The sequence below is a fragment of the Mobula birostris genome, chromosome 2 (genome assembly GCF_030028105.1).
Source record: "Mobula birostris isolate sMobBir1 chromosome 2, sMobBir1.hap1, whole genome shotgun sequence".
In the NCBI taxonomy this organism is placed as follows: domain Eukaryota; kingdom Metazoa; phylum Chordata; class Chondrichthyes; order Myliobatiformes; family Myliobatidae; genus Mobula; species Mobula birostris.
In genome coordinates, this window is record NC_092371.1 from 100849877 (window position 1) to 100867967 (window position 18091).

General features: G+C 44.0%; 1 protein-coding gene and 1 long non-coding RNA gene across 6 annotated transcripts in view; one reads left to right on the plus strand and one right to left on the minus strand.

Annotated features, from left to right (window-relative positions):
* Window positions 1-1637: 1637 nt before the first annotated feature.
* LOC140189118 (uncharacterized) lies at window positions 1638-10443 on the minus strand. The gene is made up of 3 exons (XR_011883455.1): window positions 10344-10443; window positions 8162-8281; window positions 1638-1828 (listed from the first exon to the last, which is right to left on the minus strand). It is a non-coding gene; the product is annotated as an uncharacterized lncRNA (long non-coding RNA).
* The window catches only part of LOC140189051 (clathrin coat assembly protein AP180-like), a 203167-nt gene continuing 194700 nt past the window's right edge, over window positions 9625-18091 (plus strand). The window contains exons 1-2 of one of the 5 annotated variants that reach the window (XM_072245761.1): window positions 9625-9929; window positions 10607-10854. In XM_072245761.1, coding sequence (XP_072101862.1) covers window positions 10725-10854 — 130 coding nt within the window. In that variant the 5' untranslated portion in view covers window positions 9625-9929; window positions 10607-10724. Of the gene's footprint in view, window positions 9930-9977; window positions 10035-10364; window positions 10855-18091 lie in introns of those variants that run through there. The other 4 variants (XM_072245767.1, XM_072245780.1, XM_072245752.1 and 1 more) reach the window with 4 other exon arrangements.

Genomic DNA, 18091 nt, shown 5'->3' on the forward strand with positions numbered 1-18091 from the left:
AGTCCAAGAGAAAGCGATCCAATGTTCCCTTGGGTCAGGAAGAAGAATGGCACTTATTGGCATATCACTCAACCAAAGCCAGAATAAGGCTCAAGTAATTCTAACTTTGATGATGGGGCCACATGGTGTGAAGAAACTGATTATTGCTGGAGTAGAACTTGTTGCAACAAAATAGTGAAAGTAAACACTACAACAATTTAACCCACAATTCAATGCTAAACGTCACAGGCCAGGTATTTTGAGGAAAAGTCTGAGTCATTTCAGTCAATATTGACTTTTCATCTGGACATCCAATGCATAATCTTGGCTGATCCTGCCAAAACATGCACGGCAAATAAACTCAGTGATTACTTAGTTGGGTCACCTGTACACCTGCTTGTTAATGCAAATATCTAAGCAGCCAATTATGTGACAGAAACTCAATGCATAAAAGCATGCAGACAAGGTTGAGAGGTTCAGTTGTTGTTCAGACTAGACATCAAACTGGGGAAGAAATGTGATCTAAGTGACTTTGACCTTGGAATGATTGTTGGTGTTAAACGGGGTGGTTTGAGCATCTCCGAAACTACTGATCCCCTGGGTTTTTCCATGTACAACAATCCCTAGAGTTTACAGAGAATAGTGTAAAAAACAAAACAAAAAAAATCCACTGAGCAGCAAATCTCTGGGCAAAAACACCTTGTTAATGGGAGAAGTCAGAGGAGAATGCCCAGACTGGTTTAAGCTGACAGGATGGCAAGTTACTCAAACAACCATGCGTTACAACAGTGGTGTGAAGAAGAGCATCTCTGAATGCACAGCACGTTGAACTTTGACGTGGATGGGCTACAGCAGCAGAAGACTGCAAACATACACGCAGTGGCCACTTTTTTAGGTATAGGAGGTACCTAATGAAGTGGCCACTGAGCGTAGATGTCAACACCACATTTTGCATTAAGGTCTGCATTATAGGAGGTACTATCTGTTGTTAAAATTAGCACTGATCCCCAGGTCAAATTCTTGATATGCACTTATCAGATCAGAGATTTTTAAAATACCTTGCTTCATAAATCCCCTGGGTAAGGTTGTTTGCATCCATTTGTGGTTACTAACGAGTGATTGTCTGAGCACATGGAATGGTACAGTGTGTCAGACCCACAGCATAACAAGAAAGCAACCTTAATATCTTTTTTATTTACCGTTTGCTACTAATGAGGTTCTGAAGGTCATGAGATACAGCAGTATGAAGAGCCTCTGTACATATTTAGAAAAGAACATTAATTCACTTTTTCCACTTTGTAGAATACTGAAAATCACCCTACACTCCCCTCCACGTCTGTAGAGCATTTTGGGCGAAAACCAACCCTTCATTTTGTACAAATACAAACTAGATCATGCTAAGAATGAGCCTAGGGTTAGTGATAGTGTTTTTGACTACTTGTCAAAGAACTGCCACTGCCTCCTGAGGGCATAATTGATTGTTCAAAGTCTAGTTTGAGTTTATTGTCACATACACATGTATGCAGATGCAATGGAAAACGTACTTACAGCAGCATCATACAAGTAGCAGTCACAAGAAAACAAATTATAAACATTTATTTTGATGAGAAAACCATCAGAACAACAAAAAAAGTGCAAAGTGGTCAAAATGTTGCTAAACTGTAGTGATTAGGTTTATGCTGGTTGGCTCAAGAACTGAATGGTTGAAGGGAAGCAGCCATTCTTGATGGTTTGAACTTCAATCTTCTGTACCTCCTGTTCAATGCATTTCACCTTGGAGTCTTGGAATAACCCTGAACCATTGACACTCTTGCCAGGTCCAGATTGAGATCGGAAGTAAAGTCAGTGCCTGAAGGAATATAATCTGAAGTTTGCAAAAGATAAGGAAGATGCAAATTCAACCATAATTAGACTTGCCTGTTTGCTACATGCTATCCGTTGCAGGTATGGAAATGCTCTGTCCATGCCTAAAAACATGATGTGGTGCTGAACGACAGCTGTAGACTCATCAATGGCCAACTTAAATCCACAAATATATATCTACATTGAGTATTGAGGACAGGATTTGGGAATACTGTTGATTCCCCTCCATAATTACTGTCAGACCTGCCGAGCTTCTCCAGTATTACGTGTGCGTGTTGCTCTGGATTTCCAGCATTTGCAGAATCTCGTATTCAGGAGTTGGGACAATATGTTGAAGTTGTATAATACATTGGTGAAGCCTAATTTAGAGTATTGTTTGCAGTTCTGGTCACCTATCTGCAGGAAAGATATCAGTAAGATTGAAAGGATGTAGAGAAAACTTACATAGATCTTGCCAGGATATGAGGACCTGAGTTATAGGATAAGGATCAATAGATAGGACTTTATTCCCTGGAGCATAGGAAAATGAGGAGATGAGGAGAGTTGTACAAAATTATGAGGGGTATACATAGGGTAAACGCAAGCAGGCTTTTTCCACTGTGGTTGGGTGTGACTAGAACTAGAGACGATAGGTTAAGGGCGAAAGCTGAAAAGTTTAGGTGGAACCTGAGAGGGAAGTTCTTCACTTAGAGAGTGGAGCAAGTGAGGAATGAGCTGCCAGAGGAAGTAGTGGACGCTGGTTTGATTTCAGAGAGGTTTGGATAGGTACACGGATTGGGGGGGGGCAGTTATGGTCCAGATGTGGTCAATGGGATTCAGCAAAATAACAGTTTGGCAGGGAGTAGAAGGGCCAAATGGCCTGTTTCTGTGTTGTCGTGCTCTTATGACTTTACTGGAGAAGGAATACCAGACACTCGGAACTGTGGACAGCCATGGAAAAAAGAAATCACTCACAACACGCTGGAGGAACTCAGCAGGTCGGGCAGCATCTGTGGAAACAATCAGTTGACGTTTCAGGCCGGAACCCTTCGTCAGGACTGTAGAGGGAAGGGGCAGAGGCCATATAAAGAAGGTGGAGGGAGGGTGGGAAGGAGAAGGCTGGTAGGTTCCAGGTGAAAAACCAGTAAGGGGAAAGATAAAGGGGTGGGGAGAGGGGAGGCAGGGAGGGGATAGGCAGGAAAAGTGAAGAAGAAATAGGGGAAACACAATGGGTAGTAGAAGGAGGCGGAAACATGAGGGAGGTGATTGGCAGCTGGGGAGGAGGCAGAGTGACATAAAGATAGGGGAAGGGAGGGGGAGGGAATTAACGGAAGTTGGAGAATTCTATGTTCATACCAAGGGGCTGGAGACTACCAAGACGGTATATGAGGTGTTGCTCCTCCAACCTGAGTTTAGCCTCAGAGGAGGCCATGTATGGACATATCTGAATGGGAGTGGGAAGCAGAGTTGAAGTGGGTGGCTACAGGGAGATCCTGTCTGTTTTGGCGGACGGAGCGGAGGTGCTCGACGAAGCGGCCCCCCAGTCCGTGTCGGGTTTCACCGATGTAGAGGAGGCCGCACTGGGAGCACCAGATGCAATAGATGACCCCAACAGACTCATAAGTGAAGTGTTGCCTCACTTGGAAGGACTGTTTGGGGCCCTGAATGGTGGCAAGAGAGGAGGTATAGGGACAGGTGTAGCACTTGCACTTACAGGGATAAGTGCCAGGTGGGAGATCCGTGGGGAGGGACGTGTGGACCAGGGAGTCGCGGAGGGGCCGATCCCTGCGGAAAGCGGAGAGGGGTGGAGAGGAAAAGATGTGCTTAGTGGTGGGGTCCTGTTGAAGGTGGCAGAAGTTGCGGAGGATAATGTGCTGGATCCGGAGGCTGGTGGGGTGGTAGGTGAGGACAAGGGGAACTCTGTCCCTGTTGTGGTGGCGGGAGGATGGGGTGAGAGCCAAAGTGCGGGAAATGGAGGGAAATCGCTGAGGCTGCCAGGAACTCTCTATAATATCACAGCACTGCAGAATTTGCTTAGAAGTTTCCTCAAAACACAGTAGCCAATGCAATCACCCAATGCGCAATTAGCAGACCCGTAGATGTCACCAAGGGTATGACGATTACTCAACATTTTCAGCAGGTAGAGAGAATATTTCAACCATCCGGCATACCCAAGTCCACTGTCAAGAAGCAGCCCAAGTCCTGTGACTACACCAAGAGATAGACTTCACTGACTCTTATTTTGCCCACTGTTCAGGACATTCTTGAAACTAGCTTCAGAATCAAATTTATTATCACTGCTGTTTTTGACATGAAATTTGTTGTTTTGTGACAGCAATACAGTAGAAAGAGATACTGACAAATTACAAAAAAGGGTAAAAAATACCAAGATAGTATTCACAGATCATTCAGAAACCTAATGGCAGAGGGGGGAAAGCTGTACCTAAAACATTATCTTCAGGTTCCTGTATTTCTTCCCCAATCATAGTAAAATGAAGAGGACATGTCCCAAAGGATGTGGGTCCTCCTGAATTTCAGACCATCAATTACCATGCCATGGGGGGTATGGTAGCGTAGTAGTCAGCACAACGCTTTACAGTACCAGTGACCTGGGTTCAATTCTCGTACTGCCTGTAAGGATTTTGAAAGTAGACTGTATGGGTTTCCTCTGGGTGCTCTGGTTTCCTCCCACTGTGCAGACATATCCGTTGGAAGGTTAGTCAGTCATTACAAATTGTCGTGATTAAGCTAGGTTTGCTGGGCAGCACAGCTCAAAGGGCCTATTCTGTGCTGTATCTCAATAAATAAGATTTATAGGAAGATGCTTCCTGTTTGGCATTGCTGTCTGCTGCATCTCCAACGGTGCCCTTAAGTCAGCAGCTAGGTCACCATTCATTGATGTTTCGCTCCCTCAGCCCTGATACATCTCCTGGTGGCAGGGACGTCTCCCTGCCACTCTCTTGCAGCTTTCAATGGGGTTAGCCGGTCCCCAATTTCTGTCCTTCCACCTCAGCCATAGCCAAAAGCTGCCCTTTTCTGCCTCTTCAGCAAACTTTCTAGAGGCCCTCCCAAGCCTTGCTACAGTGACTGCCATATCACAGAGTAACCTTGTTATCGAAGCTCTGGCATCGTACTTACACAGGGTAGATGATGGTCCTCCAGCCAGCTTCCTTACACTGAATTGCCAGGTTAAGTACCTCAGCCTCTTCTGCTCATGGGCAGCCTCCATGGGATGGTTAACTCAGTGAGGAGGATTATTTTGGTGGCTATGGTTGATAGCACTATGTCCATGGGGAACTGTAGCTATCTGCCCTCATGCTCTAAGCAGTTCTAACTTGGTAGATGATTATGAGAAGATCAAGATCTCAGTGGAAGATGATGACACATCACAATGGCAGTGAAGGCAGGGCAGGGGAAAGAGGATGCGGTAGTGAAGGGTTCCCAATCGTCTTGTATTCTATGCCACTGGACCCTGACCTGATCAGTCACAGTCCATGTGATGGCTGCCCATGCATCAGCCTCCCCATGTTAAACAAAGTCACACACAGGTGTTTTCTCCCTAACATCCTTGATAACCCCTTAGGAGAACAACATACTCAGCTCAAGTGATCGCACTACTGCCATGAGAATTTCTCAACATTTGTGGGACATTGTCACAAGTTCCGTCTGTCACCTTTAACTTTGCTCATCACGGCACAGGAAGAGTAATCATTCATGTGTAACGAAGAGATTAAATCACAATTTCAGCTGCTCAGTCTTTATCTCAAAGTTTTTATATAAAAACTAAGAGGACATAGAGGAACCAAGGGTGTGATCAAGAAATTATGTACATCTTCATTTTTAATATGCAAAAGTTAAATGAAAATGATAAATATTTCAAACACAAACAAGAATTCAGTTAACATTTAAGAGCATGCGTACCTTTTTGATTTTGCCCATAATCTTGTTTCTGTGCTTGTTTATCTATACTAAGATCTACATCAAGGTGAAGCTGTACTAGAGCTGTGTTCTGTCCACACTGTTGGACAGGACAGAATGCTGGCACTTGATAGAGAGCAATCTTGCCAAGCTGTAGTCATTTCACACCATGAGTCTCAGTATCTTCTGGCCAAGAACAAACTCCAACCACGCCCTACTCTTTTAGTGTCATCAATAGGATGTGGCCACAATCATCAGGAGCAAGCAATGGAGATGGATTTGGCACATGATGAAAAGGAAGGCCGATAAAGAGAGCATTTCACTAGATCCCTGAAGGGCAGATAATACGCGGGAGACCAAAGGCAACTTGAAACTGTACCGTAGAGGCAGAAGTGAGGACCCTGAACAACACCTGAGGCACAATAGAGAAGATGGCCAAGGACAGATAGAGATGGAGGACCTTCATCGCTTTTAGAAAGAGTACATAGTTAAGGTGTGTGGGAGTGGGTGTAAGGCATAGAGCTGATAATCACATGTTAGTATTTAACTTTTGTGTAAACCTCATTAAAAATCATATAGCTGAATTTATCAATTCAGAGATTTGGTTGATAAATCAAACCTACAATCTGAATGAAATGACAAGACATTTTATTTTATATTTTTATTTATTTAGCGATACAGCGTGGAATTGGGTCTTTTGGCCCCTCGAGCTGCACTGCCCAGCAACCCCGATTTAACCGTAAACTAATCATGGTACAATTTACAAATGACCAATTAACCTACCCGGTATGTCTTTGGACTGTGGCAGGAAACCGGAGAATCCCAAGAAAACCCCACCCACTTCAGAGGAAGGACGTACAGATACTCCTTATAGAGGATGCAGGGATTGAATGCTACAGGTTGTAATAGCACTGTGCTAACCACTATGCTATCATGGCACCCATGGAGATATTTTACCCTACTTTCTAAATACTCATTCCATCTAATACTGGCACGTGATAGCTGCATTTTGTAACAAATATACTATAGTCATTGACCAACAATACTTCTAAACTTGCTACCTCCATCTTACAGAAGGGCTAGGCCAAAATGTGTATGGGTACACATCTTCCCATACAAGGTTCCCCCACCAGCTACAAGATTCCTTCCAAGTGAAAGATCATACTGATTAAAGAATATTATCCCATTTATTTATCGATGTTAGGTTAAGTCCTCGAATTCTCCGCTGGGCATCACAGGGATATATCTTCATCAGGAGTTTAGTGGCTTAAAAAAGCAACTCACCAGCTATATATACTGTACATATTGTGCACTAGCATACCAAACATAAATAAGAATATATAGATATCTATGAACCATGCAGTTATTCATTTCAGTTTATACACAGTACTGTGCAAGTCTTAGGCACTATAAGATACCCAAGACTTTTGCACAGTATTGTAATAATTTTAGGTATTGCACGAACTGCTGCCACAAAAAGAAATTCCATGACACATTTGAGTGATGATAAACCTGGGTCTCTATGTGAACTGAGAGTGGGAAGGGGGAAGGGAGCAGAAAGGTCCAGAGAGACATTCTGTAGTTATCAATAAACCAATTGTTTGGAATCAAATAACTTTGCCTCATGTCTCAAGGCGGGGTTGTGTTTGCACCTGCACTACCCCCACCCCTGGCATTCCTTCTCTGCCACCTGTCCCACACCCCTGGTATGGGGTGGCTAGTGCACAGGACTGAAAGAAGCTGCAGAGGGTTGTAAATTTAGTCAACTCCATCTTGGGTAATAGCCTACAAAGTACCCAGGACGTCTTCAAGGAGCAGTGTCTCTGAAAGGCAGCATCCATTATCAAGGACCTCCAGCACCCAGGGCATACCCTTTTCTTACTGTTATAATCAGGTAGGAGGTACAGAAGCCTGAAGGCACACACTCAGCGATTCAGGAACAGCTTCTTCCCCTCTGCCATCCGATTCCTAAATGGACACTGAACCCTTGAATACTACCTCACTTTTTAAAATATATATTATTTCTGTATTTTGCATGATTTTTAATCTAGTCAATATATGTATATTGTAATTGATTTATAGTACTTATTACTTTCTTCTATATTATGTACTGCATTAAACTGCTGCTGCTAAGTTAAGAAATTTCACGACACATGCCAGTGATAATAAACCTGATTCTGATTCCTGTGGCATTCCACCCTCACTATTTCCAAATGCTTTTGCTCCTACCGGATTTTAAAACATGCACTCCCTTCCACGTTGACAAATACAGTACTATGCAAATGTCTTAGGCACCCTAGCTAAGATTTGTGCCTCAGACTTTTGCAGATACCGCAAAAACTTCTGCAACCATGCAGTGTAGCACAAGCATATCAACAATGTTAAATAAATAATCAGTAGCAGAAATAAAACACAAACTAACCTGAAAGCAATCATTTCAGATTGCCAAGTGCAAACATATGTTGAAACATCAGTGAAAAAAAGAAGAGAGAGGACAGTGCAACTATCAAACTGGGAAGGAACAAACACAAAGTCTCATGTGCTGTGGAGAGAAGGAAGAGCTTGTAGTTATTTCATGGACATCCCTTTTTCAGGACAGAGATGATGAAGAATTTCTTTAGCCAGAGTGTTGAATCTGTGGAATTCATTGCTCTGGACAGCTGTGGAGGCCAAGTCATTGGGTATATTTAAAGTGGAAGCTGATAGATATGGGCATCAAATGTCACTTATTTATTGAGATACAGCACAGAATAGGCCCTTCAATCTGTGCTGCAAATCAATTTAACGCCAGCCTAATCATGGGACAATTTACAATGACCAATTAATCTACCAAACAGTACATCTTTGCACTGTGGGAGAAAACCGGAGCACCCAGAGGAAACTCACACAAAGGGAGAACTTCTTACAGGAATTAAACCCTGGTCGCTAGTACTATAAATCGTTGTCCTAACCACTACGTTACTATGGGGAGAAGGCAGGTGAATGGGATTGCGAGGGAAAATAAATCAGCATAATGGAATGGCGGAGCTGATGGGCTGTGTGGGCTAATTCTGTTCTTACGTCTTATGGTCTTATTACCAGTGTACAGTTTGATCACTGGAGGGATGGCAGGATCAATATTAACACCGTAAAGGCACAGTTCACCCCTGGTCACCAATCCCTCCCACAGGTGCAATTTGTGTTGGCAAACCAGCTGAATGGTGGCCATGGTGGAGGGGTACCCTCTCCTTTAAATTGAGTTTGTGGGGAGATGAAAATGACATGTCAGCAGAGTAGGGAAATCAGATCAGGAGGGGTCTGAAGGCTGGGTTTTACCCCGAGGGATGGAGGTGAGGAGGGTGGTTTTACCCCGGAGAGGGGAGAAATGCGGTTTTACTAGGGGGATGTGAAAAACAGGATTTACCTTAAGGTGTGGCAGTGAGGTGGGTTTTACCCCAAGGATGGAAGGAGAAAGGCAAAGTGTGGTCGCGTTTTACCCTGGGAGGGGGAGAAGGGGGTGCGAGGGGCGGGTTTTACCCCGGTAAGGGGAGGAGGCGGGTGTGACGGCCGGATTTTATCGCAGGAAGGGGAGGGTTGGGGTTTTTCCCAGGGAGGTGAGAAGGTGGGGTGAGAGGGTCCGGGTTCTGCCCCGGGGAGGGAGGGGTTATGGCGGTGAGGACCAGGTTTTACTCCGGGAGAGGAGGAGAGGGGAAGGGTGTGGTTTAATTCTGGGCAGGGATGAATTTAGGTGTGAGGGCCAGGAGCGCCACCGGTGCGGCCGTTAGATCCACCGCCGGACGGAGGGAGCGACCGGTTACCGGACTCACCCGCCGGGTGTCCTTCCACCTCGGCCGATCCCACAGCGTGGGCAGAGAGCCAGAGGGCTGACCGCCCTCACCCCCAAGTTTACGCGGCAGCGCCCGCCCGTCAACTGACAACCCGGCGCCGTTATCCTGCCCGCCGGTCTGAAGCGCTGTCGTCCGCCGCCCGTCCAGCAATTGACGGAGCGGTCCATTGACCGAGCAGACCCACCACCACGTGCCGGTCTGGGCCGAGCCTCGGAACGATAACTCCCCCGGCTCAACCGTCTCCGGTGTGCGACAACACGCCATCGCTCTCCCGCCCGTTGACCAACGACCCGCCGCCAGTCCGGCTGCGTCGTCAGGGCGCTGTCTCCCCCCCCCCCCGGAACCCCAGTTCAACCGCCCCAGGTAGTGTGTGCGGCAGCTCCTGACCCGCCGCTCCTCTCCCGTCCACTGACCAACGATCCTCCGCCCCACTCCCATCACCGCGTGTGGGCTGTCAGCCATTACCAGGTGTGTGTGGTAGCGCCCGGCCGCCGCCGACCCTCCCGCCTCCCGACTTGACGCCGCTCTCCCCTCTCCTGACCCCTGTTTGACGGCATAGGCCGAGCTCCAGAGCGCTGTCATTCCGCCGTCCGTCCACCGACTGGCGACCCGCTGCCAGTCGCCGGTCTGTCAGGACACTGCCCACCCCCAGGTGTGTGCAGTGGCGCCCGCCTGATCGTGGACTCTCCCGCCTACCCGATGCCGCTTTCTCCCGTCCGATGACCGACTCCCCCCCCCCTTGCCCGCCGGTTTGGGCCGGACTCCAAGCACTCTCACCCCGCCTCCTCAGCCGCCCGCTCGCCGGTTTGTCGGTGTGGGTCGAGCCCAGGGTGCCGCCGCCCCCAGGTGTGTGTGTGTGTGTGTCAGCGCCGCCCGCCCGTCGGTCGAGGACCCTCCCGCCCACCGGCTGACGACCCGACGCCGCTCTCCCGCCCGCCCCTCTCCCGCTGGTGTTTCTCTGACAAGCGACAAGCGGCTCATTTGTCTCCCCATCTCTCTCTCTCTCTCCCTTTTCCCTCTCTCTCTTTTTGGTTCTCCAGTGATACCCGCCTCCCCCTTTCTATTTTACACACGCACGTAAATAATTAATCTCAGAGAGAGAGAGGAGAGGGAGGAGGGAAGAAGAAAGGAAGACGGAGATTAGAAACCGTGGAGAAAATGTCGGGCCAGACCATTACGGACCGCATCGCGGCGGCCCAGTATAGTGTGACCGGCTCGGCCGTGGCCAGGGCCGTCTGCAAAGCCACGACCCACGAGGTGATGGGACCCAAGAAGAAGCACCTGGACTGTAAGAGACTTATCTTGTTCTAATCGCCCACCGTCTTTAAGCTTGCAGCTGTCCTTTCTTGCACATCCACCTTACTCGCAGGCGATGTACATCAGTGTACTTAGATTGTTTTTATTCTTTTAAAATTGATTTTAAAATGACAGCATTTAGATTTTTATGCAGTTAAACACACACACAAAATGCTGGAAGAACTCAGCAGGTCCGGCAGCATCTATGGAGGGAATAAGCAGTCGACGGTCTTGGCTGAGACCCTTCATCATTTTGTGTGTGATGGTCTGGATTTCCAGCATCTGTAGAATCTCTTGTAATTATGTGCAGTTAATTCCGTTGACCACGTTTCTTTAATATCGCCTCTATTTATAAATATTATTTTCTGGTTTATCCTAAGTACTGCTGGTTCTTTGCTATTACTCAGTTCTCTTCCCCCTTCCACTACGGTATTGCTGTGGGTTGCAATGGAGCCTATTGCTTGGGGTGGGGGTAAAAAGGCTTGTATTCATTACTCTCGAAACCGAATGCAACAGCGGCGATAATGTAGCGCCGCTGCCAGAAGAGTAATAAATATTTTACTAGCAGGATTGTTAAGGGACTCTTGTTTAATTTTTTAAACATTGCAAATGAAAGAATGCGGTTTTAAAAATTTGATATGCCGTGCAAAGGATGCTATTGCAGGAAAATATGTTCGTCATGTTTAAGAAAGCAGAATTTGGCCTGCAGCCCTGTCGTTGATTCGCGTATTTTGGGAGTGAACGAAGCATACATATAGATAATTGAAATTTCTCTGATTTCTCCGCGAATAGCATTAAAAAAGCTTTAAATTCCCGATTTAGTTCAGGTTGTATGCTAAAGAGCCGTATAAATATTTAGACGTATCAGCAGTTTTTGGAGGGGTAGATTAGGGGCGGATTCAAAATGATTTCTTAAAAGCTGCAGCTATAGGCTGGGGTCTGAATGGTGCAGTTTACTAAGCATCAGTGATTCTGATGTGGCAGTGAACCTTTCTACCCTGCCCCCACTCTTCTTCCTGCATCGCTAATCCTTCTGAACATTGCTATTTAAACACTTTCTGACTATTATTAGTGTTAAATTATTCCATTGACGAAGACTATGAAGCTCGTATTGAAACAACAACCCTTATATAATAGTTCTGAGTTATTACAATTTTCTAACGCGAAAGAATAATCGGTAGCTGCATGTGACTGGCTGAAGGAGTGATGTTGAACTTCAAACAATTGTTTATTTTTAAGTAATTGTGCAGTATCGGCGTTCAGCAATGTAAGGCAAGGATGTAAAGCTAAAGCTTTAGAAGGCATTGGTCAGAACGTATTGTGATCAGTTTTGGACCCCTTATCTAAGAAAAGATGTGTTGGCGTTGGAGAGGCTCCGGAGGAGGTGCACGAGAATGATTCCAGGAATGAAAGGGTTAACGTATGAGGAGTGTTTGATGGCGTTGGGCCTGTACTGGCTGGGTTTAGAAGAATGAAGTGGGGGGGGGATCTCATTGAAACCTATCGAATATTAAGTAGCCTAGATGGAGCTGACGTGGAGAGGATGTTTCCTATAGTGGAGGATCTAGGACCAGAGGGCACAGCTTCAGAACAGAAAGGCATCCCTGTAGAACAGAGATGAAGAGAAATTTCTTTAGCCAGAGGCTGGTGAATCTGTCAAACCTGACCTATCAAAGTTGAAGTGAAACTCAAAATTGAGGAGGTTTCAGTGGTGGAGCCAAGTATTGTTAGAATGCCCGAGTTAATACCTTCGGGCACTGATTTTTGATCTCCCCTGGTCAATGATATGCCATTGATTTCTATGGACACTAAGACAAAGGTAGAAAGCAATAATTTTAAACTTACTGCTTTTAATTTTGTTTTAATTAAATTCATTTTATTATTTTAATCTTTAATTGTCACTTGTTTCCATCATTTTAATAGTTTTTGCAATCCTTTGATTGCTAGAGAAAAACCAACAGCAGTCTGGAGCATTTTGGTGGCTGAGCCCTGTTATTGCCTGAGACCATGTTGGTCTTTTTTATCCTGGGGTCCACCAGTGAGAGAGGCCCTGTATATAGAGTCATACAACTTGGAAATGGTCCTTTTACTCCAATTGGTCCAGCTAGCTAAGATGCCATTCAGGCTCGTCTCATTTGCTTGCTATTTCCTTCTAACCCTTTACTATCCTTGTATCTGTCCAACTGTCTCTTAAATGTTATTGCACCTACTGCAAGCACTTTCTCTGGCAGCTCATTCCATATATGTATCACTTTTAAAAAAAAAATTGCCCTCAAGTTCCTATTAAATCTTCTCCATCTCTGCTTAAACTTATGTCCCCTAGTTCTTGATTTCTCCAACCCTAGGAAACAGAGTGAATCCCATCCCAGCTATGTCTTTCATGATTTTATATACCTCAATAAAATTACCCTCTGTCTCCTTTGCTCCAAGGATAAAAATCTGAGCTTTTTTTTAATCTCTCTCAGTAAACTCAGTCCCTCAACTTGGCAATGTCCATAAGACATAGGAGTAGAATTAGGCTATTTGGCCCATCAAGTCAATTCCACCATTCCATCATGGCTGATTTATTATGCTTCTCAATCCCATTTTCCTACCTACTCCATAACCTATGACACCCTTACCAATCAAGAACCTATCAATCTCTGATTTAAATATACCCAGTGACTTGGCGTTGACAGCCATCTGTGGCAATGAATTCCATAGATTCATCATCCTCTGGCTAAAGAAATTTCTCCTTATCCCTGTTCCAAATAGATGTCCCTCTATTTTGAGACTGTTCTCTCTGCTCCTAGATGCTTCCAATATTGGAAACATCCTCTCCATGTCCATTCTATTTAGGCCCTTCAGTACTTGATAGGTTTTAATAAGATCCTCTCTCACATCTTTGTAAATCTTTTCTACCCCTTTTAGGGTGTTCAAAACTGAGCACATGCTCCTGAGTATGGACTTGCTAGTGCCCTATATGATCTCTGTGCCCCGAATGATAGGGACCAGTGTGCCAAAAGCCACCTTCACTTTCTTGTCTACCTATGACTCCATTTTCAGGGAACCATTTACATGAACTCCAAGGTCCCTCTGTTCTACTGTATTTTTTGGCCAGCCCTACCGCTTACTGTGAAAGTTCTACCTTGATTTGACTTTCCAAAAAACAACACTTCACACTTCAAAGTTCAAAATTCGAAGCTTTATTATCAAAGTACATGTATGTCACCATATACAACCCTGAGATTCATTTTCTTGTAGGCATGCTCCAATAAACCCAAAACCATAATTGAATCAATGAAAGACCCCAACAACTGTGCATACAACCAGAATGCAAAAGACAGCAAACTGTGCAACTACAAAAATAAATTAATAATAAAAAAAATAAGCAATAAATGAGATGAGGAATCCTTGAAGGTGAGTCCATCGGGAATATTTTTGTGATGGGGTGTGAAGTTATCGCCTTTGGTTCAAGAGCTGATGTTTGAGGGGTAATAACTGTTCCTGAACCTGGTGGTGTCTGTCTTGAGGCTCCTGCACCACCTTCCAGATTGCAGCAGTAAGAAAAGAGCGTGATGTGGGTGGTGGTGGTCTCTGGTGATGGATGCTGCTTTCCTGAGACAATGCTAGTCAATATACTCTCCACCACACAGCTATAGAAGTTCGTTAAAGTTTTAGATGTCATGCGGAATCTTTGCAAACTCCTAAGTAAGTAGAGATGTTGCCGTGGTTTCTTTGTAATTGCACTCGCATGCTGGGCCCAGAACACCTCCTCTGAAATGATGAAACTGGGGAATTTAAAGTTGCTGACCCTCTCCACCTTTGATCCCCCAATGAGGATTAGATCATAGACCTCTAATTTCCTCCTCCTGAAGTCAATAATCAGCTGCTTGGTCTTGCTGACATTGAGTGAGAGTTTGTTGTTCTGGCACTATTCAGCCAGATTTTCAATCTCCCTCCAATATGCTGATTCATCACCAGCTTTGATGCAACCAACGACAGTAGTGTCGTCAGCAAACTTAAATATGGCATTGGAGCTGTGTTTAACCACATACTAATAAGTGTAAAGTGAGTAGAGCAGAGGACTAAGTGCACAGCCTTGTGGTGCACCTGTATTGATGGAGACTGTGGAAGATATGTTGTTGCCAATCTGAACAGACTGGGTCTGCAAGTGAGGATATCAACTGCACAAGGAGGCATTGAGACCTCGGTCTTGATGCTTATTGATTAGTTTTGAGGGGATGATAATATTGAATACTGAGCTGTAGTCGATAAAGAACAGCGTAATGTTTGCTGTCCAGATGTTCCGCGGTTGAGTGAAGAGCCAATGAGATGGTATCTGCTGTGACCTGTTGTGTTGGTAGGCAATTTGGAGTGGATCCAAGTCACTTCTCAGGCAGGAGTTGATATGCTTCATCATCAACCTATCTGAATCATACTCAATTTTAGATTATGATTTAGATTATGAAGACACGCAGTCCTCTTTTATTGTCATTTAGTAATGCATGCACTAAGAAATGATACAATATTTCCTCTGGTGTGATATCACAAAACACAGGACAGACCAAGACTGAAAAAACTAACGAACCCACATAATTATAACATATAGTTACAACAGTGCAACAATGCCATAACTTGATGAAGAAGTTCATGAGCACAGTAAAAAGTTCAAGGCTCTCAAATGTCCCACATCTCACGCAGACGGGAGAAAGAAGAAAAACTCTCCCTGCCATGCCAACCACAGTCGGACTCTGAGTCATCCGAAAACTTCGAGCTCTGATCAGCTTTCCGACACCGAGTGCTGAGCGCCATCTCTGTCCAAACGATTGGAACTCAATCTCGGTCACCAGCAGCAGGCAAAGCCGGGGATTTTGAGGCCTTCCCTCCGGAAGATTCCCGACCACGTAGTAACAACAGCAGTGAACTGGCGTTTCAGAAATTTCTCCAGATGTTCCTCTGTGCTTTCACGTCTGTCTCCATCAAATCAGAATTGTCCACGCCCCTATTTAACGGATATGATATCATTTTTCACCGGAGGGCTGCGCACGTGCGGCGTGCTGCTCTCTCTCCTCCCGCCATGGGCATTCCTCAGCTTACTTACCCAAATGAACAACTGAACAAGATCCCACTGTTAATTTTCATGGTCTATGATTTCACCAACTTTATTCATCCACGAATTTTCTAACCATGCCTTGTTCATTTTCATCCTTGCCTCATCTCTGAACAAGGTAAGGAGTGGTGTGGGGAGACAATGGTAGGGGTACAACCAGTCAGACAAATCAGTTAGGTGTTTCTCTTTTTTACTGGCTTGAGTCTTCTGTGTTCTTTTAACAAAATGTTTTGCTCTCTGTAAGGATTTAACTGATCTCTTTTCTCTGTCTAGTTTTACATACATCTGTTGTCTGAGAATTGTGGGTGCCAGTTCTGTAATAGAAGATGCACAGCTATGTTGGAAAAGCTGATTCTTTAAAGTCCTACAAAAATTTTTAACAGCTTTTCTCAAAAGTGCAAAATATGGCCCTTTGATTCAAAGTTATTGTAAAGTATTCTGCAATAATGATGCATGTAATTGACTCTATCAAATATTGTACCAGCTTTCTGACATTGCAAATTGATTATTTTTTTCACTCTGTATGCTTTGTTATAGAGAAATTCTGCAAATCTCTGATTTAATATTTTTGTTGATAGTATCTTTTACAGAGAGGGCCAAGAGGAAAGATGATATTTTAAAATATCTGTATTGAGTAATGTTCAGTTAAAACACTATCAACAGCTTTCTGGGTTTGGAAGCACTTTTTATACATGATCAGAGATATATGAATTTGTAATTTGACTATTTTTAATGTTTTGCTTTAATTTAGTAAGCTGAAAAATTGTGAGTTTTTATGTGAAAGGCCATCTCAAAATGAAGTTTGCATTTGTATTTTAAAGACAATTATAACCAGTTGTTGTTATGACTATTATTCACATTATGACTGGTATTTTTGTTTTTAGTGGTTTTGCAGCACTTTTAAAACATAAGTCAACAAGGACGAATGTTTAAGCAGCCACAATAATTGTCCTTTTGCTTGTATCCAAATTTTTTTTTTCACTGAGAGAGGATTCTGCAAGGTCTTTTAATGTAGATAAAACAGATTGGTTTCGGGGAAGTTTGCATATGCAGGTTGTTATTTGTTCAGGTAAAAATCTATAATCTGAAATACTTTTAACAGTACAAATAAACTTTAAATGTTATTGAACTTCATGAACTTCTCAGTCCTATCAATTCAGTGGAATTTAAATGAGTCCTCCATGTTGGGAGTGAAAATCTATAAAATACATAGAACTATTGTGGCAAAAGCATTAATTTGTGGTTTGGTACTCCATAGAGAATGAAGCATCCTTACATTTAGTATTAAAATTTAATTCTGGGAACAACTAAGAAGCCAGTGTATTGGACCTAGATTTCTCTTGCTCTCTTAGTACACCATTAAGGAATTTAGAGTGAGGTGGAAGTAGCCTAATGACATCACTCAATTAATTTTTTTCTCCCCATGTATGTACAATCTTAAAACCTAATGGTGAGTTCTGTCTGGGTCACACCTGGAGTTAAAAGTGACCTCTCTACCACCAGTAGCTTCCAACCAATTCTTATGTCTCTGTTAGTTTTCCTCATTCGACCTCTAATCTTGGATTTTTAAACAGATTTAGGGGTAATATACTCCTGTGGACTGGAATTAGTTAACCGATGGAAAATGGAAGATAAATATGAGTTAATTTTCGTTGGGAGCTTGTGACTGGTGTTGGGAATCCCAAGTGTTTGTGTTAATGTGCACACGGGGGCAACGTGTAATATTCAAGTTTTCTGTTGATGCGAAGTTGAGAGGTCATGTGAGCTAATACATTAGGATGTCCTGGAGCCAAGGACAAGCAGAGAGAATGAATGAGGATGACATGAAAATGATTGTGAATCATTTCATCTGGGGCACCCACTTTTTCCTTCACTTCCCACTTGCCCATGAAAATCAAAAAACAGCTTAGTAGTCCCTGTAATGCAGTTATTGAAAGTGGCTCGCAAGTAGGAAGGCAAATCGTTGTATGTTTTTTTGCAGAAGCATTTAAGAATAAATACTAGAAAATCTGTATATGTCTTACTGTAATTTCAAAGGCCTGTGGTGAGATCCCCTCTGGGGTAATGTACTTTGGTCATTCTTAAGCAAGGATGAACCTTCACTGTATTAGAAGGAATTTTGTGAAACTTCCCTTGA